This window comes from Amblyomma mixtum, chromosome 4 (assembly GCF_055824585.1).
Source record: "Amblyomma mixtum isolate Tamu chromosome 4, ASM5582458v1, whole genome shotgun sequence".
Lineage (NCBI taxonomy): Eukaryota > Metazoa > Arthropoda > Arachnida > Ixodida > Ixodidae > Amblyomma > Amblyomma mixtum.
The window spans coordinates 157,827,686-157,852,485 of NC_143015.1; the positions used below are offsets into that span (position 1 = coordinate 157,827,686).

The window sequence follows — 24,800 nt, forward strand, 5'->3', positions numbered from 1 at the left end:
TCCGTCATCTCGCCCACGCTCTTCAACCTGGTCATGATCGGCCTAGCAGAAAAGCTACAAGAACTGAAAGACGTCCGGCACACAATATACGCCGACGATATAACCCTTTGGGTGCACAAAGGCAGCGACGGTCACATCGAAACGGCACTGCAACTAGCAATCGAGACAATAGAGGAATACCTAGAGGGTACGGGTTTACGATGTTCGCCGAAAAAGTCAGAACTCCTACTCTACCGCCCCACGCAGAGGGGCAGACCACCCGGGAGTGGTCGGAATGCGGCAACGACAAAGCGCGAGTACGAAGAGATCAGACTACGTACGAGAAACGGAGCAACCATCCCGATAGTACACACAATTAGGGTCCTCGGCATGATAATCGAGGCCAACGGCGTCAACGGCGAAACGATCACTAAATTAAAGCACAAGACAGCTAACGCCATGCGAATCCTCAAGAGGATCACTAGCAGAAGAAACGGAATGAGGGAGGAGAGTCTCACACGACTCATACACTCTTTCGTCATTAGCCATATTGCGTACGTTGCGGCATTCCACAAATGGTACAAGGGAGAAGAAGCCAAGATCAATGTCCTCATTCGCAGGGTGTACAAGATAGCACTGGGTCTACCCGAGTCTACCAGCACGCATCGCTTGCTCCAGCTCGGACTTCACAACACGCTTAGCGAAATCGCCGAGGCGCAGCGCACTTCACAACTGGAAAGATTAACGGGAACGACAGCAGGCCGCCAGATCATGGAAAGTCTCGGCATCCGTTACCACGTACAACAAGGCCAGAAAGTCGCCATTCCAAACGCGATCAGACAAACGCTAAGAGTCGACCCGATTCCACGAAACGTCCACCCGGAACACAACCGGGGAAGAAGAGTGGCCAGGGCCAGAGCTCTCCTGCACAGCCATGGAGACGATACGGGGACAAGGTTTGTTGACGCCGCGGAATACGCAGAACGCTCGCGATTCGCGGTTGCGGTCGTCGATTCGTGCGGCAAAACGTGCATAACGTCAAGTGTAGCGTGCGAACGCGCAGAAGAGGCGGAGGAAGCGGCGGTGGCACTCGCCCTCACGGATCCGACGTGCACCGTGGTTCTCTGCGACTCGCGTCAGACGGTTAGAAACTTCGCCAAAGGATGGATCTCACAGAGAGCGGCCCAAGTCCTGAGGAACCGGCAAGTCCAGCAGGAGGTAGAATTCCAAACCAGAATTCAATGGTTCCCGGCGCACATGGGAGAAGTATCGAGGACGTATCGCAACCGCAACGAGACGGCACACGCCAAGGCGCGCGAGCTCGCGAACCGCGCCGGCGACCGTCGTCCGTGGAATAGCACCAAAGACTGCTTGATCAGCTACAACGAAATTACCAAGGCCCTCTGCCTGGCCCGCCGAACCTTCCCTCCGCCCAGCGACAAGCTGGACAGGGCGCACGCGGTGACCCTCAGACAACTGCAGACGCTCACGTACCCCAACCCGGAACTATACCACAGGCTTTACCCCGGTACATACCCGACAAATATATGCAAGGTCTGCAACGCCAATGTAGCCACTTTAACTCACATGCTCTGGGACTGCAACAAAAACCTTCACGGTGCTAATTCCGGAACCCTCCCGCCGCGGTTGGCCGCTGCCTTGCGCAGCCCCAGCCTCAGGGACCAACTCTGGGCCGTCCAGCAGGCCCGCGAGGCGACGGCGAGGCAGCGCCTCGACGTCCCCACGTGGGAGACCTAAGGCCCCGTCGGCGAAAGCTCTGCAGGACTATAAATAAAGTTGTTACCAACCAACCAAACTGGGTTTCGAGCCAGCGGCGGTGCGAATAAAGCAGTTTCGCTGACCACTGCATGAGGCACTATGCTAGCGCCGCAGCCGATCACGCCTCGTGTTAGAATGTAACGCAGTCTCGCGCTATGCATTGTACACCGTCTTCAACTTCCATTTGCGGCGCGAAAAGATCTTACTTAGCCCGAGTCTAATAGCGTCGCCATACGTGCCGACGACCCAGAAAAGCAAAACCATGAGCCAACCAGGCTAAACACATGCTTTTGCAAGTCTATACTCGGTTTAACTACGTTAAAACCCTACCGCTTTTCTGTGCTAGCATTTTTAATGGCAACGTAAGCCTTGTCGGCATTCAGGCTTCTCTGCCGTGCACAGAGACTGGCAAATGACGCAATGGTGACGTCACGTACGACAGTGCTACGTTTACCGTGTAGAAACGGTTGCTTCAAGGAATAAAACCAACGCAACCGAAGATGCAACCCACGAAGCCTTGTTTGGGGGCATCGAACGACGCATGGCAGCGTGTGGGCGAAGGCAGCGGACATCTTAAATTTCAGGAACAATGACGTCGTTACGAGTCTCTCCGCATATCTCCAACGCAGTGTGGAGAACCTGAACATCGTTGCGGTTTTAATCTGCGATTACGCCACCATTTTAAATGCTAGCGCAAAACCCCTTTGCATGCTTTGCCTCCGTGCGTTCGAATTCTGGAATAACCTTTAATTCTCAAAAAGCTATTTCAGCTCCCGTTCCTCAGCCCCGGCCCGCTCGTATGTAAGAGTATCGCTGTAGCTCGTAGATGCTTCGCCCCCTTGCCCCCATGCAACGCGAAGAAACCTCAGCGTTTCTACTCCTCATGCAGCGTTCCCGCAAAAACAGCTCTCTCGAGTTGTAACGAGTTTCAATTTTTGTTGTTGGTGGGGCTTCGCCTCCTTGCACATTTGCGCTGCAGAGAAGCCATTACGGCAGATGACTGCCACGGCATTCCAGCTTTTCATGTCGCATGCCCTCATGTTCGGCTCACTTGTATGTTTGCACATGTGTGGTTGGTCAATAAACGTATTAGACGACCACAATTTGCCGAAATTTTAAACGCAGTAGACGGGAAATTGTGCTATCCGGGAACGTATTAACTCGGAGAAATATAGTGTATATCTATGGGACATCTTTAATGTTCGCGATTTTGAGCATAGCAACCGGAAATGTATTGACGAGGTTTTACTGTATTAATGTCAGGCTGCGACATACGTGGCTTCTACTCTTGACGAGAGAGAGGAAAGAAAACGTATGCAGTTTAACAAGTCACAGTGGCAGGCTGGCTACCCTACACATGGGGAATGGAATAATGGGATTGGAAGGAGAGAAGGTGTAAAACTATCATAAACTCTAGATGATGAGTGCTATAGCTAGGCTACTATTCCCAGTGCATTGTCTTCGTTCCAAGTTTAACAGCTGTACCAATCAGTGAAACTTACATTATTTACTTATTTATTTCAAAATACTGCAGGCCTATGTGGCCCAAGCAGGAGAGGCAAACAACAAAACAACACACAAAAGAAGCGAAAAACACACAGCATCATTCGGCGATAACAAAGGGAAGACAAAAAGAACAGCATTAAAAAATACAAAATGAGACAACTTAACCAAGGAAATGTTCTTCCAATGCGTTACTAAAGTTACTATTTTGAAAAAGGGATTCTGGGAGCAAGTTCCAATCAGAGATGGTTCGGGGAAGAAGCTATACTTGAATGAATTTGTTCATGCAAAGATAGGCTGCAGTGTATGTTCCTTAGTGTGTCGTGTACGTCTGGTGGCAGAAGGTTGAACATAGTTAGGTATTGGAATGTTTACCTCGCGTGAATGAATCTTACGAAGGAAAAAAATTCGGTTTATTCTGCGGCGGTCTGAAAGAAATGGGATATTTTCTGCCATTGGCTTTGTGGGAGAATGAAATCTGCTCTATTTGCAGAAAATAAACCTGACTGCTTTTTTTTTAATGATTTCAAGGGAGTTAATGTTCTTTTTCGTATGCGGATTCCAAATGATAGATGTGTATTTGAGCTTCGTCCGAAGAAAAGTGCTATATGCCAAAAGCCTACTATTAGAGGCAGCGGAACTGAGTTTTCGTTTTAGGAAACACAATGTTGACGATGCTGAAGAGCAAATTTGGGATATGTGCGCTAACCAGTTCAATTGATTGATAGGTATCAGTCCTAAGTACCTATGGCTGGCAGCTTCTTGGATGCTGGAGCCTTGAAGAGGATAAGTGAATGTGCTAATATGTTTTTTTCTTGCTACACTGTAATCAGTGACACTTTTATGAATTGGAAGCAATGTTCTTGGACACTGCTGCCAAATAGTAAAAGCTAGCAGCTCTGTATGTTCCCTGTTGCAAATGGAGATGTGCTTCGCATGCTTCTCCTTCAGTGGTTCTGGAATTCCGGATATCCTGGCTTTGCAGGTAGTGTAGCAAGGATAGTACTCGGAAAACCAAGTCTGTGGCAGCCTGCCAGGCACTTTGTGCTTGCACTGTCAGCTCAAAACTAGCAGAGACCTCTATTTCAAAAATTCTCCGTAAAATTTTCTGAGACAAGGTTCTTTACTGAAGACATGGCTTTGTTCAATCCTTTATTTACACAAGTATTAAATGCAGGGAGAAGTCTTCTTTGCCATAGTCAAAATGTGAGGTGGTTCCCGAGAACACAAAATTCCTTGTGGACATACTTTCACATCAAGCCATGAAGTAGTTTTCCTTTCTAAAATATCAACCAAGACAGCACAGAAAATATTTTGGACAAAAATACAATTGTGCATTTTGCAAGTACATCTACATGTTGCTCAGTGCGGCCTGAAACGCCACTGACAGAGAGCTTACATTTCAGTTCACGATAGCACTTTGTGCACAATCTAGACCATGTGCAAATGATTGGCAGTAAAAAATTTCCAATAGATTTCAAACACCAACAATTGCCAAATATGCACTACATGGTCTGTGCAATAAGGTGGCAATTTTTCTAAAGCTGTGCTTGGTACCAGTACACAAACATACTATAATAAGATATGAGTGGATATGCGAAAACATGTACATCCAGCTTGATAGTTTTGAGAATAATTATTTACTGAATGTGAAAAAATATTAACTTAAGCTTAAATAAAGGTATATTCATGTTGCGTAAAGAGATGGAAAAGGAAATGGTATGTTCTAGCGCGATGGATTGCCATCCCTGCCCTTACTGGTAAGCTTTTCAATAAGCTCTTGCAGAGGCACTAGCTCGCGCTGATCGATGAGTCCGAACTCCTGGACAAAGAAGATGAAATGCTTGAAACTGGTGTTCAGGTGTGCCTCCTCGCCCAACTGTACCACCTCTGAGAAGTGCTGGTGGTAGATGTGTGCATACACCCGAAACAGCCGCTTCAAAATTGTCCTGGCAATAGAGAAGAAGTTCTTGGGGAACGGCACACCTATCTTAGAAGGAAACAGGGCCTCGTCGTCAAGCTGGTCCTGTACCCAGGTCATAAGGTAGTCGATGTACTTGGGAGCTGAGCACTTGATTGGCTTCTTAACAGTCTGGCCGTCCGCCCAATGGTACTCGTACTTGGGACCCGCCGACATGACGGCACAGCTGCTCTCGGTGCAGAACTCAGTCACTGTCCCGTACAACATGTTGATCTGGTTGAAGAAGTCCACAGTGTTGACAGCCACCCACTCGTTGAGGTCCTCCCCCTCGGGCAGCATGACAGCCAGGCGTAGGTTGCCAGAGCCCAGTGTGGCCGCTGCCTGCTTCATCAGGTCATACTGGTGCGTGCCTTCGGGGATGTTCTTCTTCGGCTTGAAGGTCTTCGAGGAGCGGCCTCCGAAAAGGAAACTCATCCTGATGTCGTGCGTCGACTGATATTCTGATGCAGGATACCAAACCCCAGCTGTTTGCGTTATGCGGAAGTGACCATGTTATGCATGAAACCGTGACCGACAGCACCAGAAGCTTGCTGCGTGTAAAGAAAGTTTTGTTAGAAATGCTGTAGAAAACATCGCTGAGAATTTTTCTATAGTGTATGCAGCCACTTTTATGTATCCCGATTCTGCAAAACCTGATGCTGCAGAGACAGTTTTGAGCTATGCAGCCAATAATTGAAACTGATGTAAGGTCAGCTAACTCACTCAGTCAGTGCAGTCAGGCGAATGACTGGTTGACTGTCCATAACAGGACACCTTACGTGTCCGTGGGACTTATCAAATTATGGGCTAGGCATAAGAACTGAATGTTGGGTGAACTATAGTCAGATACAACTTTGGAATGCAGGGGCTTTTTCTGCCAAAGGACCCCCTCACAGGCAATAGCGTCGGCTGATTCTCATGACCCCGCTAGTGTGACAAAGCAGGGAGTGGTAGATGAAAGGGGATGATACCTTCCCTCAGCGGTCAGGGCTAGACCTATCGCTCCATTGTGGCGCTGCTACATGCACTGTCATGCTAGCAGGGTCATGAGAATCGGCCCATGCTATTGACAAGGAAAAGCCCCCGCGTTCTCGAGTTCTGTCCAACTATAAAAGGCTGGCCAAAACTGACAATGAGACTACGTCAGCTTTGGTGCCTTGCAGAATGTGAAGCAATCTTTTTACCTTTTCACTTTTATTAGACTTTTAAATACAACACTTCACCACAGGGCAACCCGTACAAATTGTAAAATCAGCAACTAGTTCACAATACACAGCTTTTTTTTTCTCCAAGGTAAAAAGTGGAATCAAGATAAACATAAAACATGTTTCCTTTACAGATCACATGCAAATGAATTACAGGCGAATTTCAAAAGTCAGCTCCTCTATATCATTAGAGGTGGGCATGTGTGGTGTGTAGTGTAGATGAACGGCTACGCTGATGCGATTTTGGAAGAGGACCAGTGATCATGAAGGCCCTAAAATTAAAAGTCATAGCATGCACAAGGCTTACGTTACCAATGAAAACTTCACATCATACATCAATCGCCAACATGTGTACGAAACTTGCTGCCTTCTACTGCTAAACACCATCAAATGTAGACAATACCACCATGTCCATACAAAAGTTTTTGTGCCATATATTAAGCAACACTATCTTTCACCTGATGCCATGCCTCAAACCATCAAATACTGTGGTCTAAATTGAAAACTCAGCCTATCCAAAGTTGACATCTAATTCATGACAAATTTGAAAGAGCATAATGCTCACTCTTCACTCTCCAACCGCAAAGCTACTTAGCTGACACAGACAACTGATGTCTGGACTTAAAACACATAACGTGATTGTTGCTTGGACATGAGCTGGTTCCGTGATTCTATATCTTGCATGAAAGAAATTTATGTCAAAATGTCGCCAACACTAGAAGCACTGCTGGCTTGAAATCGTATGCATTGTTTCAAATTTGATCACCAGGCATGCTTACCATGCTGTTCGGGGATCGATGAAAAGAATGAGGAATTGACACAATAAGGGCACCGGCTATAGAACGGTATCTGTCAGGAACGCTTTACACAGCCCCTACATGCCAAGTAACTTCTCGATCGGCTCATACTTCCAGGCATCGTCCTTGAGCTTCTCGCATATTGCACGCAGTTTCTGTAGCCTCTGCTCGTGCAACTCTGAAACAGAGTAAGCAGATGAAATTATGCAGATTCCTAAAACTATCATCAATCTGTCCACTTGTCATGGCCAATTTCTGTGTTCACCAAAAAATAATCACTACACAGGCATGAAGGTGATGGGAGCTGGTTCTGCCTTAAAAGGAGTGTATTTAATACTTGCTCGGCTCTCTAGATTAACCACTACACCAGAAACACTACTTGGGTGCGTGAAGATGGCTTTGCAACACTACTCCTATAACTGGCCTTTTCACACCAAGAAATGTAAAATAATTAGGCACTGTTTATCTTACAGACAGCCAGGAGAATTTCCACGCTCAAACTCTCCCAGTACCCACCTCTGATTGGTTACAGAAAATCAAGAGACAATTAGAGGTGAAAACTAATTACTTGTACTTCAACGGTTGTCTTTCAGGAAAGAAAGCGCTTCGGACATTTCGCGTCCGGAGTGCTTTCATCGAGAGATATTTGACTGCTTCTCGGATCGCAAGTGCCTGCATGCATCGACATATTTAGGCTATCTTTTTTGAGATAGTCTTCCGGTGAGCCAAATGCCACCCAGCAGTAATGGTGAGGAATTTCGGAAAGCAAAACGGGTAATTTACTTTACCTTTCTCTTGAGAGCTCAGGCTGACCTCGACGTCGTGTTCGAACTTTATGCCTGCCTTTGTTGACGAGTGGTCGGAGGTCTTCAACCCTATGCGGAACAAGAAGAGGGTCACGAGCCAAGCCTGACAAAACGGTAATAATTAAAGGGATGATTAAATGCGCCTTACCAACGGGGTTGATGACATACTGAGGCTTCTCCTTGAACAAGACTTTGCGAATGTCTTCACCCGCTGAACGTGCCGCCATCCTTCCTCTAACAAGGTGACATTAGGACGATAATGATCAAATGTTGGTGGGGACCAACGTTACCATCGGCAGCAGTCAGTTAAGCGAGTTGAACGTCGACAATAATCAGCTGTTACAACCAAGACCTACTGAACTACAGACCTGCACATTTGGCGGGGTCCTATGGAGCAGCGTGCGCCAACTTTCGTTAGCTTATTGGCCGTTGAGGGCGCTCGGTTGACCTGTTCGTCTGCTGTCATCATCATCATCGTTTGCTAATTTGCGCAAGATATTTAATACATTTGTTTCGTCTTCTTCAGCTATCTTAACATCAACGATAAAAATATCCACAATAACGACTTTTTTCGCTCTGGATGAGTATAAAAAACGTCTTTCTTTTTATCCGCTTTCTTTTCGTCAGCACCACCGTGCCTAGCATAGATAAATGGATGTTAATGATTACGTGGACAAACGACGAAACTGCCTTCTTTGAAATAAAATGATAGAGGAGGCCATCTTGTTCAACAGGTATAATGTAGCGCCACGCTTCTCGTAGGTGTCTTTCCCTAGCGGCAAAAGGCAGGAACTAGAACATGCGCGCTGGAGCAGTGCCAAATGTGCAGGTCTGTAGTTCAGTAGGTCTTGGTTACAACGGTATTACAAATCCACTAAGCCAACGGCTGCAATTGGATTAGATTGGATTGGATTGGAGTGATGCGATATTTCTTCTGCACTTTGGGTTTTTAAACAACTGTTACTTTCGCTTTTCAAATATTTATTGTAAAAAATTACACCTACAATTTAAAAATAAACTCAAAACTAATTAGGTGGTCATGTTCAACATTTATTTTCAACCTTATGCACAAATAAGCTTTAGATGTTTGTTAGAACATTATCTGTGGTCGTATAATAAAACAGTTATAAACTAATTTCTAATACTTTTTAAAAATTATACAATGACAAGATTTTGTTTCTAGTAGCTGGAATGAAAAGCGAAATTAAAGGACATCAACGAAAGTATCAAAATGACGAACAAACATGGCCGCTCGCAGGTGGTTATGTGATTGATGCCGCGAACAGCGACTACTTGAACGGTACCTGCGGCAAAGCCACGTTTCCGAATTAACCATGGACAGCACAGGATATGATTCTTCAGCCAGCACGCAGTCTAATCAGTCGTCGGCGTCTGTACTACGTGGAACGTTTTATGCCGTGTACCTTTACACCAACAGGTAAACCGTGCAACCGAAGGTTGAACACACGTTACATTCATCTCTTAAAAATGCATTCGCTGCTCTGCAAAGGCAAGGGAGCAGTCTTGTGGCGTTTAAAGTCACTGTAAGCAGTGGCGTTTACCTGACAGCGACATTCCTTTTGCTGTCCATAAACAATTAGCCCCAAAACCCAGCAGCAGTCCGAAACCGAAACCTCGGCTGATGAAGCATCGCAAAAGCCACCGCCGGCGAAACCACCGAGATCTCAAACGAAGGAGAGGTGAGTTTACTTCCATTCTTATTACTTGAAAATTGTTGCGTCTTCGTCAATGATTCTTTGCTTGCAAGATCAGGGCACACAATAGTATTCGAAGCGTCCTGTAGTTCGCGGTCAGCCATACAGTGAGCGTTATTGTAGCATTGGTCCATAGAACATGTCTGCGTAGTCATTTGGGGAGTGGAAATTCCTACGTGGCCTGCCACAAATCACAAGTAAAAAACCAGCATTATGTCGACTCTTCAGTTATGTTTGCCACTATAGACGAGGTCCGTGCATCCTCCCTTATTTAAAACGACTGTAATTCAAAGTATCAGACTGTTGGTCGAGATGGTACATTTTGCTAGAGAACGGCTACGCCACGACGACAGAAAAAGAACTACACGTCCACTCACAACCGTTTATTCGACAGTGATAAGACACACGTGTGTGTGTGTGTGTAAATCAGGTAAAGCACTGCTATAGTTCACCCGTGCCTTGTGTCTTTCATGTCGCTTTATTTTTGATTTCAGTCTGTCACTACTTGCCACCGACCTTGGTGCTGTGGCTGAGACGGATCTTCGCTGTTTTGTGATCAACAAAGTTGCCCGAGACCTGCAGGACACAAGGGGAAATGTGGATGCCATCGAAGTGACGTGAGCGTTTTTTCTCTTTGATGCTGCACGTTTCCTTAATTACTGCTTGTGACAAACAACCTTGCCAAACATACCTGCCATTGTGCTAACCCAAGCTAACTTATTCAGTACTCGCAGTGGTAGCAGTGCAAAGATTTAGATAGACTGGCTAGTCGCAGGCAGAAGCTCAGGGTCATGTACTTATCCTTGAGGTTTGAACCTATGCTGACAGCAAATTTAGTTCACAGGTGTTAACGACACCAGCTCTTCTGGTGTCCAAATTCACGTCTAGCCACTCAGCCAGTTGTGCTGCATAGATGTATTAAAATATGCATAAGAATATAGCTCTTTGCACACAAGGGCTCACCGTGTGTAATAGCTAGAGGCCGGATTTTTAGGCACTAAAAAGCACGTTTCAGGCGCCATAAATAGGCGGCTAAAATTGCATTTTAGGCACCTAACGGAGAAAAATAGGCACTATAAACTATCAAAAGTGCACACAGTTCCGAACTTCAGCGCGCAATATCTGCCGTAAAATAAAACAAAAACACAGCAAGAATGATTTGGGACCTTAAGCAAGGTGCGGACATTAGAAGCCGTTTTTTTTAAGGCTGTCGCGCAACTTTTCGTACAATACACATGCTTCAGCAGAGCAAAAGGGACGGTTACCAACACTTTTAAAACACTTTGGTATACCTCAAAACAAACAATTCGCTTGTCGTGTACAAAAGTAGAAACAATGAACACTTTAGCAGGAGGCCATATATTTAGAAATTGATAGAAACATTGTCAATTCAAAGCATCTGACAAATGAGTTCAGTCTTCGCTCACGCAGGAATTGAACTTATTTATTGCAGGCATACACGATGCTTTAACATTAATAAATATGTTGTCATTTGTGGTGCCATCGGGTCAACTACCACATTAACAGCCAAAGTCATCAACAAGCTGCCACGATAAAAGGGCAGAAAATAGAAAAAAGGTTGCTTCGATATTTTCGGCTGACATGGTTGGTATTGTGTACACAGCCGGCGTAGGTGCAGTGTTCACCACAGCCAACTGACAAGGTCATCTAATGTTGCCACGTGTATGTTCTACTCAAAACCGAAATGGATTCGAAAGCAAACAAAATCTGAAAGCAAAACCACAGCGTATTTCAGGCCGCTTTTCTGTAAAATAGGGCATTTTTAGGCACCGACGTCAGAAATAGGCATTTATAGGCACTGACACCCAAAATAGGCATTTATAGGCACTATAAAAAGAGTATTAAACATATTGTCAACAGCTAATTCGTGCTCATATGTAAAAATGGTGCGCTTACGAAGCGTTGAAAAAAATAGGCATTTGCCTAAAATCCGGTCTCTAGTAATAGCTCTGCCAGGGCTGGCCTCAGATGAAATAACGCCTGCCATCATAGTTAACCAAGCTAGTGATCAGATTGTAGTTTGTGAGCTTAAAATTCAAGTTTTCCCAGTACTGTGTTCGTCTTCCTGCTTATGCTATTATATTTTATGCCGATATTATAGCACAAAATGGATTTCAGCTTGTGTAATACATGATTAAATGATTGTTTTTCGCATTTCTGTGTTCACTCATGTACGAGGTGCTTCACACTGCAGGTTGGGCGAAAAGACTACGGTCACAGCGATGTGTTTCCACCAGGCCTTCAAGAAGGAATCTTCTGATGCAGAGAAGAAAGAGCATCAGGCGTATGTCCTGTGCTTCATCGCTCCTGACGATGGGACCTTAGACTTGTATCCTTTGCATACAAGCTGCATTGTTTGCAGAGATTAAGGTGGCCACAGCTTACCGGAGAGGTTTTTGACCTGCAGTGTGCGTAGTGAGGGAGATGATGATGATATCTTGTATGGAGGCATACAGTTCTTGAGCTGCTACTCAAGTATGCCTCGATTTCACTCTAACACAACTCGTAGCATACTGCACGAATCCCAACAGAAATAGGCTGTAACAGTCCTTAACATGGCGAATCGAACGGAGAAACCATTTGTGACTAGGCACGATCTGTTGTTTCTCGGAATCCTCACAGAACATTCTTATTGGCTGTGCTTTCATAAGGTGTGGTTTGTAGTCTTAAAATTCGACAGATGGTTATCATTACACAGCATTCACTATCATCATCAGCTGACCGCGTTAAAATGAACGGTGCATTCATCGTGCAAGGAAACATAAGTATACCATTTGACAGCGAAAGTAGAGGGTGCGTTCATTATGCAAGCGTGTTCATTATGCAAGTAAATGCGGCGGTAGGTGGAGGGAATCTTATTCCACATCCAGCTTCTTGTTGTTGGCAACAGTCAATATCGACAACTGTCGTTTTAAATGAGACCAATTCGGAAAAGGACCCATAGGTCACCCCTGCAAGTGTGAACATCGGTACTGCCGAGCCGCTCCCTGGTCTCAAGCGGCAGTCGGTCACACACCTTTCGTACCTCGCAAGCGTGAATGGGCCTTTACTCTGTGCTCTTTCCTTGATGGTATTGTACTAGGTACTGCACGGACCTGGAGCGCTTTGGAAAATCACTGCTTCCTCTACTCACCAATTCGGTGCGGGTTTTGGCATGTTCTCTTAATTACCATTGTCATTAATTACTATTCTGTTCATTATCGTTCCTTACCAGCTGTTGCTAGAAACTGTAAGAAAGAAAGCGAAAGAATGAATGCAGAAATAAGAACAAAGTTTGAAGTAATAAACTTTTGTTTGGCAGGAATGGGCATTGACAAAGGACTAATAACCTTCAATGTGAAACAACTGTGCGAATGAATGGTATTGACAGATAGAAGAAAAAGCTTCATAATAGAGGTGAAGAGCACAGTTTTGTCTTAAGCATTGCTCTATTCCTTTTATATATGTGATTACTTTTTTAATCGATTGTTTTCTTTTTGAGGAGGAGTCTCGTGTCATTAATCTTATATCTCCACTTGTACACCTCCTACAACAAAAATGCCTTCATTTCACTTCACTGCAGGTATTGAAGATGGTAGATAATAAGAAAGGCAATTCATACACTTTCTAACTCCATTATGGTTTTGTGTTATCTGCTGGTAAGGCTATAGTTGAAGCAGAATTTTTTCATTTTTAACTGCCTGCCAAAGAATTGTGTGTTGGGTTTTTTTGTTCTGCTTGGTTATCCACTCTCTGCTGGTGTTATTTTTTCTCCACTCATCCCTTATATGGAGACGTTCCTATTTATCTGCCAGGTTAAAAAAAATTCCTCTTTGCTATCTACTGGCCCAATCGAGAGCTAATATTACTCACAAAGTAGCATATTATGGTCTGCGTTCTTTGAGATGCAATTAAACATCGGTACTTGCCTGCATTTTCTGGAATTAAGGAGAAACTGCTGTCGGCTGCGAGTACAGTTTTTGCAGATGTGAGCTAAGCAGCTGATATGACAAGCTGCTCCACCTGTTGAACAAAGAACCAACTGACAGCCTGGCTTGGCAGGTGGGCGTGTTGCGCATTTGTTTTGAAGGTTACGGTGACATTTTCACGTTGTTTTAATTAGAGGAGCGGTGGCTCTTCCTTTCGATGTCAGTTTTAGCGAGCAGACTAAAAGGCATTATCAAGGGACAGCACAACTTGCCTACCCATCGTGCCAAACCATTGTTTGTTTCTGCAACCGGCATGGAGCGCAGCCGATTATTTCAGCTAGAGTCACTCTTGTTTGAGCTGCTCAGCCAGCCTTTTCAATAACTGTACTTGCGGGCGACACGAGTTTTTCATTGATTACAGAAAATTCAAGCAAGTGCCGACATTGAATTACTTATCAAATAACGTAGACTGTAATGTTCTACTTACTGAGCGATGTTGGCCCTCTAATAAGCCAGCAGTTAGCACAAGGGAATTTTTCTAGTTCCGGCACTGACATGCAGAAATCTCTGTAGTATATGCTCATAGATGTTTGAGCTTGGTGTTTTCTAGCATTTTAACAAACTTTGGTGACAACTGATTATGCCCTGTCTTTTTCATGCATGAGTCTTTGAGTTGCTGTTTAGTTTAGTCACTCGTCACATGCCAAATGGCCGAATATTGCCTCCTCTGAGAGCATGAAATGCTCTGTAAGTAAGTGAGTAGACCTGCGTTTATACTGACGTAGCCATGACAGATACCTGTTAATATATATTTGGATTGGCTGTAAAGCACATATGGAAGAAAGGTGCTGCAATACTGCTGTGGTTGGTTGCCTTGTCCTGATCCTGGTGAATAAAGGACCTTTTGCCTTTTTCAAAGGGGCAGCAACAGCAAGCCCTTTGTTGCTATCCAGTAGTGTTGGTTATGCGATTCTGTCGTGGCAGCTACGTTATTGTGAAAGGGGTTGGTGCTTTGACTTGGCTTACAAACGACGGTAACATAAAGTTTAGCGAAAATATTTGAAGGAAACTGATAAGGATAACACTGAGAGACAAACAGAGCCGCATTAGTTACATATGACGAAGGTATCCTGGCTGAAGTTATGAAAAGTAAATAATGTGCAGAGCCAATAACCAGCAATATGTGGAGCTAGTGGACCAGATGCCAAGGGAAGGAAATTGCTGTCAGGGATGGCACAAACTCAAATGACACGATGGGTTCAGGAAATTTGCTGAAGTAACAGCCTGAGATGACGTGAGGCATGCGTGGTAGGAGGACATTGAGAAAGACCTTATTGTTGCTTGTAGGTCTTATTGCTGCTTGTAGTCTCAGCGGAATTTGGCAAATGATGATGACTTTTCCTCTACCACACAGGAAATTGACTTCAAGTCGACGCTGACCAGCTCGCTGGAAGAGTGGCATTACATCTGTGTCCTGTACATGAGCCGTTGTGTTGAGGCTCTCTCTGAAAATATTGCGGTGCTACTGCAAGCGGTAAGCTCTTGAGACTTGTTTCATGTGCTGCGGAGTGGATTTAGAACGCCTCTGGGATAACCAGAAAGCTAACGAATGTTTACTACATCCAGGTGCTACACCTTTATCGCCATCAAAATGTAGCTTTTCTAGCAAGGAACCAAACCTGCAAACTTGTGCTCAGCAGCAGAGCTTGACAGCCACTGAGGCACCTTAAATGGACACTGAGGAAACTACATCCAATTAGTATCATAATTAAAAATCGATCCTGCCAATGTTACAGTTTTTCCAGCATCAAAAGGTGCCATTATCGCCGATGAAATTGGATTTAAAAACCTTCCCACCAGTTGATTCAAACCATTTGACGTCCATTGAAAAGGTCAGGTTGGCACTGTCTTGAAGTGAATGGCTGTGCAGCATAGCCTCTTGGATCTGCGGCCAAAAATCGGTGTTAGCGGATGAATTTCACTTGCAAAGTTGGCTGGTGATGGTGACACCTACGTGTTGTTTTTTAGGGGGTCTTTTATAGCTTATAAAACGCTTTTGTTGAGAGCGGTCTCTGTGATTAGAATATGGCACCTTATTTATACAGGCCATGTTCAGTTTATTCTCGTTGTCCCTTTAGTGGCTAAAGATTTGGAGGGCCATTCAGAGTTTGGACTTTTAAAAAGTGTGGTACTTTGAATCTAAGGCTGTGGTTAGGTACATAGGTCGGAATTCGCAAATTTCTATGGGATGAACGCATATTTTGGCACTTCGGTGTTACTGGTGACTCAAATAATGTCATCTACTTTAGTTCTCATCCTTTCAACTGTGTATCCTTAATGAGTGTTTCACTACTGCTGTGGTATGAAGGCAGTGGCAAAGCAGACAAAGGCAGGTGTGGCTGGATTGATGCATTCTGAAGTGTTCTAGAATTTGTTGTCTTTTTATACTACATTACTTGCTTCATTCAAGCTAGCGGCTTAAACTAAGTGACTTGAAAGGTGGTGGTTTCTGCTGACTCATTGACACTGCCATGCTCTTTTCTCTTAGATAGATAGATAGATAGATAGATAGATAGATACAGAGAGAGGGAAAGGCAGGGATGTTAACCAGGAAGGATTCCGGTTGGCTACCCTGCACAGGGGAAGGGAATAAGGGGATTAGCTGCAACAAAAACTGTGAGGGTTGTGACGTTAGCAGTCATTTTTATTTTTGTTGCGTTCGCAACACTACGCCAGGTTTTCGCCTCGGCGCGCAGCCAGTGGTTGATAGGCATGAATGGCCTTGAACAGCCGTTGCCTAGCAACCGTTTCAGCTGAGCTCAGCCAGGTGGCGTCGCCGTCGTCGGTGCTGCGCCGCTGCCTCCTGCCAGATGCGTGCTCTCCGCCGAGGTAGGGGATGAGGAGGTGGCGCTTCGCGGAGGTATATGCACGCTTCGCCTCAGTGGAATCTTGTCGTTATGGAGAGCGCTAAAGGGAAGCAACGGCGACAGGACCAAGCTAGAAAGAGACAACGTGCTCGAGAGACAGCAGAAGAACGCACTGCACGACTCGAAAAGCGTCGCAGCTAATGCAACTGACCAGGCTTAGCCAGAGCTAAACCACGCCTAATTTTTTTTTGCAGGCCTTGAGCGAGTCCCCGGTGAAGGTCACTACTGAAAACTCTCGGGAGAAGAGCGACATTGAAAAGTGAGCAAGCACCATTTCCGCTCTCAAGTCATTGAGGTTTTTCTGTTTCGGTGTGCAGCTTGAATGAGCTGCAATTTAGTCTCTGCCCATTCTTTGTGAGAAAGTCTTAAAGTGCAGATTGCTAAGCTCCTTGATTTGCTTTCTGGGGAGCATTAGAATCAACTTAAAATTATTGCTTTATAAAACACTAATACGTCCTAATCTGGAATACGCCGCCGCCATATGGGATCCCCATCATGATAAACTGATAACTTTGCTTGAGCTAGTTCAAAATAACGCTGCTCGTTTTATCCTGTCCAACTTTAACCGTACCGCAAGTGTAACAAGCATGAAAGCTAATCTTTCTTTGCCTCTTTTAGCATCCCGCTGGCAGACAATTCGTTTGAGCCTCTTTCATAAACTATACCATCATCCCATGCTACATGATGCCCCCATTTCGTCCCCCAGATGCGTGTCAAACCGCATTGATCATCGTCACAAAGTTGGCATTGAAACGTGTAACACTGTAACTGCATTTCAGTCTTTCTTGCCTCGTACATCACGCGAATGGAACCGCCTTCCTGCAGATATCGTCGACATAAGTGATAACCAGCATTTTCGTTCTGCACTAGCTAACATTGTATAACAGGAATATAATCTTTGTTTTGTATCATGCATTGCATCTGTTTATGTATCTTCATGTTTTGTAACCACTCCCCTCTTTAATGCCTTTGGCCTTGAGGGTTCAATAAATGAAATGAAAACTGATAAACACATGCCACATTGATTCTGTGATTAGCATTCTTCAGAGCTTTGGCCATCTTAAGCAGTTTAACTCTCAGTGATGAATGGCATAAGAACGCCTTTGTTGGAAGAGTTGATTGTGTACTAATGAGGTCAGTCCTATAGCCGTATAAAACTTATGTCTCCGATGATTGCCGCACAGAATTCCTCCTTGACAAACAGCAGTCTGTTGTTAAAGCTTTTCTTGTTGCCTGAAGAGGAGGCTGATCACCGGACGAAATTATAAGCTAAAGATTTATGACACCTCTGGCTTGTTTGTGACAGCCAAACATCAGAAATCCCATTTCATGTACTGTCGTGATTGGTCCGTGGACCATAATATAAACAGTGTTAATGAGCACTTTTTAGCTTAGCAAGTCATTGAAATGTAATATAAAAATTATTTTGCAGAAAATGCCACTGTTCTTGCTTGACAAGTTAAAAAAAGTAGCCGTAAACTCACGTGTCAGGGCACAAGCCAAGAATATCTGTCACGTGCCAGTAAAGATGGCACCCTTCGTACCAAGAATGCAGTAGAGATGCCTCATCTGACTTAAAGTTATGAATAAACCGTTTGCTGCTGAGTAGGAAGTTGTTACTAACAAAGTTCTATGCTGGTCTGCGTGCGGAATGGAGACGGGAGTACGTGTTGTTCCAGCGAATGAGTTATGGAGTACTCAGTCAGTCATGAATGACAGTAAGACTAATGCCATTAAATTCAAGTATGGGGCACCACGTGAGTACCATAAAAACTTAAAGTAGTAAGCACTAATGGTTGTTCATGTGGCACGGGTATCAGTCTTAGGTTTTGCTTTGTCCCCTTGTAGCTGACGAGGTATCATTGCGGGAAAGCAGATCTGATACCGTGCACTGAGTGGCAGACTGCATTGTTTTATGTGCGTTGTCTTTATTCCACAAACATTTACTTACCTAGCTATTAGCCATTGCTGTGTGCCTGCAAGAACTGTTACAATCATCATCTTGCCACAAACCAAATGATACCTGTAGCCGAATGTATATACATTATAGGGAGATGTGTTTGACTACAGATGTGAGACAGCTTCAGGAAAAGAAAATATGCTTTATGTCCGCTATGTGTGTTGACTTTCAATTGAAATACATGTGCTGTTACAAGTTAGTTGAAACTTGGTTCAGCTCAAAAGACGAACACAAAGAAAGGAAACGACACACACGGAGCGCCATTTCCTTTCGTTGTGTTCGTCTTTTGCGCTGAACCAAGTTTCAACTATGTCCCACCAACTAGCCCAGCACGAAGTTTTGTTAATGTTACAAGTTAGTCACTTCTTCTTGCTCGTGTTACTGATTCAGTTTTGAGTTTTCATACATTAGCAAGTTCAGTTAGTAGCCATTGGTGTGTTCTAGACTGTGTTTGTCCACAGCTCACATTATGCTGACTGACCCAGTAGTCATGAATCCGTGGTTTATTTACTGTCACTGCACGCATATTTTCTTTCTTCAACAGGTTTATGGAGGCCTGTAATCTTCACGGCCTTGAAACGCAGAAGGAAGAGGACAATGCGGTGGCCGGTGAATGCCAGGCTCCGGTAGCTGTTGAAATCCTCTCCGACAGCGACGGCCTCAGGCCTGTCAGCACAGGTTGGCTGTGGCTAATCGATAGCCATTTCAATAATGTTTTATTGATACATTTGAACTGACGCCTCCGCGAGGGGTAAACAAAGTTGAACCAGGCAAAGTGAAAAGTGAAGAGTGATTTAGTAATGCAGGGATTAACCTGACAAATACTTAGGAAGGTTAGTAAGTTAAAGGCAATAAGCACATTAGGTTTTGAACATGGTGGTTATTGACCAGAATAGCACTTACTTTCACAGAGTCAGCCGATCATTGAAAAGCTCATAACGCTTGCACAGTTTGTGGTGGAAGCGATGGCTGATACCCCTCATGGATAGTTCAGTGAATGCGTGCCTCAAGTTTTAGCGAGCCTTTCTCCTTTATTTTAATGTAATCGGGGAAAACCTGAGCCTGCGATAGACACCAAAGTACCACTTGGTGTTGTCTTTTCTAGCACACTCTGTGGGAGCATAACGGCGCAGGATCTGAAAATGCACAGTATTTAATTTCTGGCAGGATTTTCGGTTTCTCAAACTACAAAGCTACTGTGGTCAACAGCGGCATGTCGTCAGAAGATAGGCATAGATATGCTAGAAGGCGGGCATATTTAGCTACCATGAAAAGTATGCTTTGTAAATGGCATGGTTCTGGGGTAGTTGATTCAATTCCATTTGAGCAGGCCAGCTTGATTGATGGGGTGTAAATGGCGTAGAGAGGCACTCAGGACACAGTGCTGACTTTCAACCCTAACAGAGGCAAGACAGACCAAGCGGAAGTATATATATTGTTGGTGTTGCTGAGGTGAGCTTATGCACATGACAAAGAGGGTAGAAGTAAAAGGAAACAGTGAAGAAGTGAAGCTAAGCCAGATTCATTAGGTGCCGACGTGAAGCATGCTAAACAAGTGTAGAAACTAAAAGAACTGAGGAGAGTCTAAAAATTAAGGCTAAAGCCATGTCCACAATCACAGGGGTGCCAACAAGAAACCCAGCAAACAAATAAAACCCTATGTGCACAAAGTGGGATGTGCATTGGACCAAAAGAGCACCATACCTCTCGGAACTCTACCTTGCGTCTTGCGACAGGAAAATCAAAAGCACTCTGGCCGGTGACTGCGGAACAACAGTCTTTCGGTACATGGATCAATACCTCGGCTCATGTTCCATGAGCGCTCAGTGAGCCGTCACGAGTGGTTTTGTGGAAAGAATATTAGCCTGTTTTCAAGAAAGTGTGTCTCAGTTCACCTTCACTCATGAACTGCCCTCGGGCATGCAAATTGTATTCTTGTATGTCCGACTGTTTTTCAAAGATGGGCCAGTGTGCTGACACTGTGAGTCTCAGGGTAACAAAGGTCTCTTTTTTTTTTCAATTCAAACCTTTCAAAGACTATCAGGAAGGCAGTTGCCAGCATGGCATTGAAATCTGCTCTTGGGAAATCATGCCTACATCAGATGGGAATGAGCTAACATGAAGCAAATAGGATGCCCAGGTAATCCTGGCAATGATGAGTGAAGCATCAGAGCTTGAAATGCAAGGAAGTTGCAACAACAGAAGAAGCTTGTAATTAACAAGAATACCAGAGTTGTGCCATATGGTCATGGTTTCACTCATAATCACGTGACGATTGCAGCAAGACAGGGAATCAAGATTGTGTGCTCAGTGACTAAAAAAGTGTATGAAATGTGCCAGCAAATGAACTACAAAGTGCAGAACATCAGCCGCAAAAACGAGCTGCAAGTTATGCATCCTGCGAGGAAGCTGTCATTTATACTTTTCCTCTTACATGCAGTAAATCTTATGTTGGACAAACTGGCTGGCAGGTGTGTAAATCCTGTCTACTTCTTTATGCCATCTCGTGTCCCATTGTTCAAAGTGGCCTACATTAATACACTTTGAAGGCTTTAAAATGAAATGACCTGTTCGATATTTTGGAATTTGAAATTGTTATTTGTGTGGCTAGATATCTATAATTTTGGGCAAGAAAAATTCGTGAGGATGGTGCCCCTCTCAGAACTGCTTTAGGCATATTTTGTCTGTGTAAGTCGTGAAGTATGTTCTTGGTTTGACAACTTCTAAAATTCGTCTTGCTCTTTTTTTTTTCTTTTTTTTGACAGAGGCCTCTCCATTCTGTGAGCGCTGGGCGGCTCGGATGCTCAAATCCAAGGACGACGGACCACTCATACTCCGCCGCATCATAGAGGGATTCAAGATCCGAGTGAGTGTGTCAAGCTTCCTATGCTGATCTGCCATTGACAAAGAGTACCTTTCATTTGCTTACAATCTCTGTTGCATGTGAATGTATCCTCTGTAATGAGGTGCTCTGAAAGTCCAGTCTTGCAGTTGCATACATCACGTCGGCTATCTCACATCCTTCAGTTCGTCTTGAAAACGTGCAACCGTACAAAACCTGTGTCTCGAGAAAGCTAGCTTAGGTATATTATCAGAACACTTCACTTTTATTTTTCACTTGAAATATGTTTCAGAAAAAAATATGCAGCTTTCTTAAAACTATTTATCCATCTTGAGGACCCAGTTCTACCTGTACGACAAATAGAGCACATTTTTTGCTGAACAGATTTTTTTTGGTATGCTCCAACCTTCTGTGATTGTTTTACCTTTCGTGACACTTGGATAAAACGTTCAGTAAAGAGCTTCCTTGCCTGTATGCATTTCAAAATTTTTTTTTTTCAGACCATCCGGGACATGAACCTGGTGAAACGACTTGTTAAAGAGGCAGAAAATGACCATTACGCCCTGTTTAAGTAAGTGTTCATGGCATGCCTGATTTCATTTGAATGTGTAAGTTTTGTCTCTTTCGCTGAATGTTTTTTTTAGTGATGAAAGCACATTGGGCACGCAACCATTCGTTCACCTGAGATGTTCTTACTAGAGGCACACTTTTTGATTCGGCTAACCAACAGTTAGCTTCGATTGGCTGTGTGACAGTTAAAGGTGCACTGAAGAGGATTCTGAACTTGTCTTTTTGCCGCGGGAACTCAATCTACACGTTCCTAGCATTCTTAGAAACTGCAACTTATTGCCCTGTATGGGCGATTTCCCTAATTAAATCGAATTAACGTCCGGCTCCCACCCTTTTTTTTTAATTCTGCCTCGTACGATGGGCGGAGTCGACCAACGCGTGAAGTTCCTTTCAGCCAGCTCCGTGGAGGCTTTGCTTTCGCTTTATTTTGTTTTTTAGGTTTCCATGAAATAATAGTTTCATTCGCAGATAATATAGCCGCGAAATAAGCCCACAGAAATAAAAATACGCGCGGACTATTTGCTACTACGGACTACTACGTATTACTCCGCCGATGGCAGAGCGGCAAGCCGCCACGGGACTGGGTGAAAGGCGCTCCACGCGTTGGTCGACTCCGCCCACCGTACGAGGCAGAATTAAAAAAAAAGGGCGGGAGCCGGACGTTAATTCGATTTAATTAGGGAAATTGGCCACACAGGGCAATAAGTCGAAGTTTCTAAGAATGCTAGGAACATGTAGATCAAGTTCCCGCGGCAAAAAGACAAGTTCAGATTCCTCTTCAGTGCACCTTTAAGGCACGTTTACACTTGTGACTAGCAAAAAGCATGCCACCGGCAGTTGCTTGCGACTAGGGAGCAGTTCGAGTTTACCAATGTTCACACTTGCAAGGGTGACCTGGGGGTCGCTTTCTCGAATTGGACTCGTTCGGAACTAGAGTTGTCAACCTTGGCTGTTACCGGCATTAAGCCAGACGTGGGACAAGATTCCATTCACCTGTACACACCGCTGATTGATTAGCGATTTGCGACTCGAAGTCACAAAGCTAGAAAATCAAGCAGCGTGCGACTAGCCTGCGACTGTCGTTTCTTTACCAATATGGTTGCATAGCCTCTGCAACTTGCAAGTGTGAATGGGCCTTTAAAGTCCGTTATTTCTGTTTCTCGTCAAAAACTAATTAAACTGATAAAGATGACAGCACAGTGCTGTGAGGTTTTAGCTTTTTGAGGACAAATCGAAGTTGTCCTGTGTCGATAAATTACCGCTTTTTGGTACAATAGAGTTTTGATAAGCTAGATAAGGTATCAAAAATACAAATGAAATACAGATTTTGCCGCCGCCAGCCATTTTCACTAGAAGTTCTCTGAGGTTAGGACGTGCCCCAGTTTATTTTCAAACAAGGAGTTCCTAAATGCTCCATTCTTAAATGCAATTTCATCAGCAATAAATGTGTCTTTCACTACCAAACAAATATCAGCATTGCTACATGGAGCCAAAAGCTCTAATTCTGCCGAGAATTAAAATTGGGCGGAGTCCTCTTTAGTGGCCCCCCCAACAAGGTGGTTTGTTTTCCTCTTAACTCTTTATATTTATATGTTTGTTTCATATGCATTTTACCAGCATGAGCGATAAATGGATCCACCTCTTTTAGGGAAAATCACCTTCCGGGAAGCCTTGGTGGGGAGTTGAAAAGATTTGTAACACATTGTTCTTGTGATGGCATTGTGGTTATGGCAGCATCTTTTAATTGATGCAGTGCATACCAGTTTCTAAAGAAGTGCGGCTACTGGAAGACACTGCTTCAGCGAGCCATCAGTGAAGGCTCAATACTGGCCACACCTGAAGGCCAAGAAGTCGTTGACCTGCTACAAGAAAGGTTAGCTGCCAACGCCCTCGCTGGAAGCCAAGTACCTGTTCGAAACTGTGCCTGAGTGTTCACTTCAAAAATAAACTCTTGTCTTCATAAGAAGCTAGTTTTCAGTCCATGATCTTTGACACTCTCCAGCTAAGGCACATTATCAATACAGGTAAGCCACTGCGGTGGCTCAGTGGTTATGGTGCTTGGCTGCTGACCCGAAAGACGCGGGTTCGATCCCGGCCGCGGCGGTCAAATTTCTTTGGAGGAGAAATTCTAGAGGCCCGTGTACTGTGTGATGTCAGTGCATGTTAAAGATCCCCAGGTGGTTGAAATTTCCGAAGCTCTCCACTACAGCGTCTCTCATAGCCTAAGTCGCTTTGGGACGTTAAACCCCAATAAACCAAACCAAACCAAATAGCCTAAGTCGCTTTGGGACATTAAGCCCCATAAACCAAACCAAAAAACCAATCAATATAGGTGAGCAATGGTCTAGAAGCAAGGCCTGAAAAATTGGCAGGCACATATTTTCTCACATTCATATCTTCTATACATATCTTCTCTCATTCCCTCCTTTCTCTGTTCCTTTAAGGCAAGGTTCAGGTGTCTACCCAGAGCTGAGACATATACTGGCCATTTCCTTTCCTCAAAAACCAATTGTCATTTTTTTTAGCATTGGGAAGCACCAAATACTGCGATATTGTGCAAAAGCATGTTTTTGCAGGTGGACACCACAGCCACCCTGAAAACGCAATTGAGGTGTCCACAGACCCAGGAAGCCAATTATGCCTCTTTCCTTTCCTAAAAATCTACATTGTGAACCCACCAACCTATAGAAAATTTATTTTTGAGGAAAGGAAATGGCGCAGTATCTGTCTCACATCTTGGTGGACACCTGAGTTGCGAAAATTTATTTTTGAGGAAAGGAAATGGGCACTATCTGTCTGCATCTTTGTGGACACTGCCACTATTGAAA

At 44.3% G+C, this 24,800-nt stretch overlaps 2 protein-coding genes and 1 pseudogene across 2 annotated transcripts; 1 reads left to right on the plus strand and 2 right to left on the minus strand.

Moving 5' to 3' along the window:
* Positions 1–4,396: 4,396 nt before the first annotated feature.
* On the minus strand, positions 4,397–5,656 carry LOC149348945 (MOB kinase activator 1B pseudogene; annotated as a pseudogene).
* Positions 5,657–7,261: 1,605 nt separating this feature from the next.
* On the minus strand, positions 7,262–8,369 carry LOC149348946 (uncharacterized). The gene is made up of 3 exons (XM_089541047.1): positions 8,178–8,369; positions 8,012–8,098; positions 7,262–7,401 (listed from the first exon to the last, which is right to left on the minus strand). The coding sequence occupies exons 1-3, from the start codon at positions 8,254–8,256 to the stop codon at positions 7,301–7,303; spliced, it is 267 nt and encodes an 88-aa protein (XP_089397173.1). The 5' UTR covers positions 8,257–8,369; the 3' UTR covers positions 7,262–7,300.
* An 875-nt stretch (positions 8,370–9,244) lies between these two features.
* On the plus strand, positions 9,245–23,938 carry LOC149348947 (protein Njmu-R1-like). Its single transcript, XM_089585955.1, has 11 exons — positions 9,245–9,467; positions 9,631–9,729; positions 10,239–10,361; positions 11,960–12,094; positions 12,848–12,905; positions 15,088–15,207; positions 16,795–16,859; positions 19,105–19,238; positions 21,326–21,426; positions 21,903–21,973; positions 23,726–23,938. Exons 1-11 carry the CDS (start codon positions 9,364–9,366, stop codon positions 23,898–23,900), a joined length of 1,185 nt encoding a protein of 394 aa, XP_089442081.1. The 5' UTR covers positions 9,245–9,363; the 3' UTR covers positions 23,901–23,938.
* The last annotated feature ends 862 nt before the right edge of the window (positions 23,939–24,800 follow it).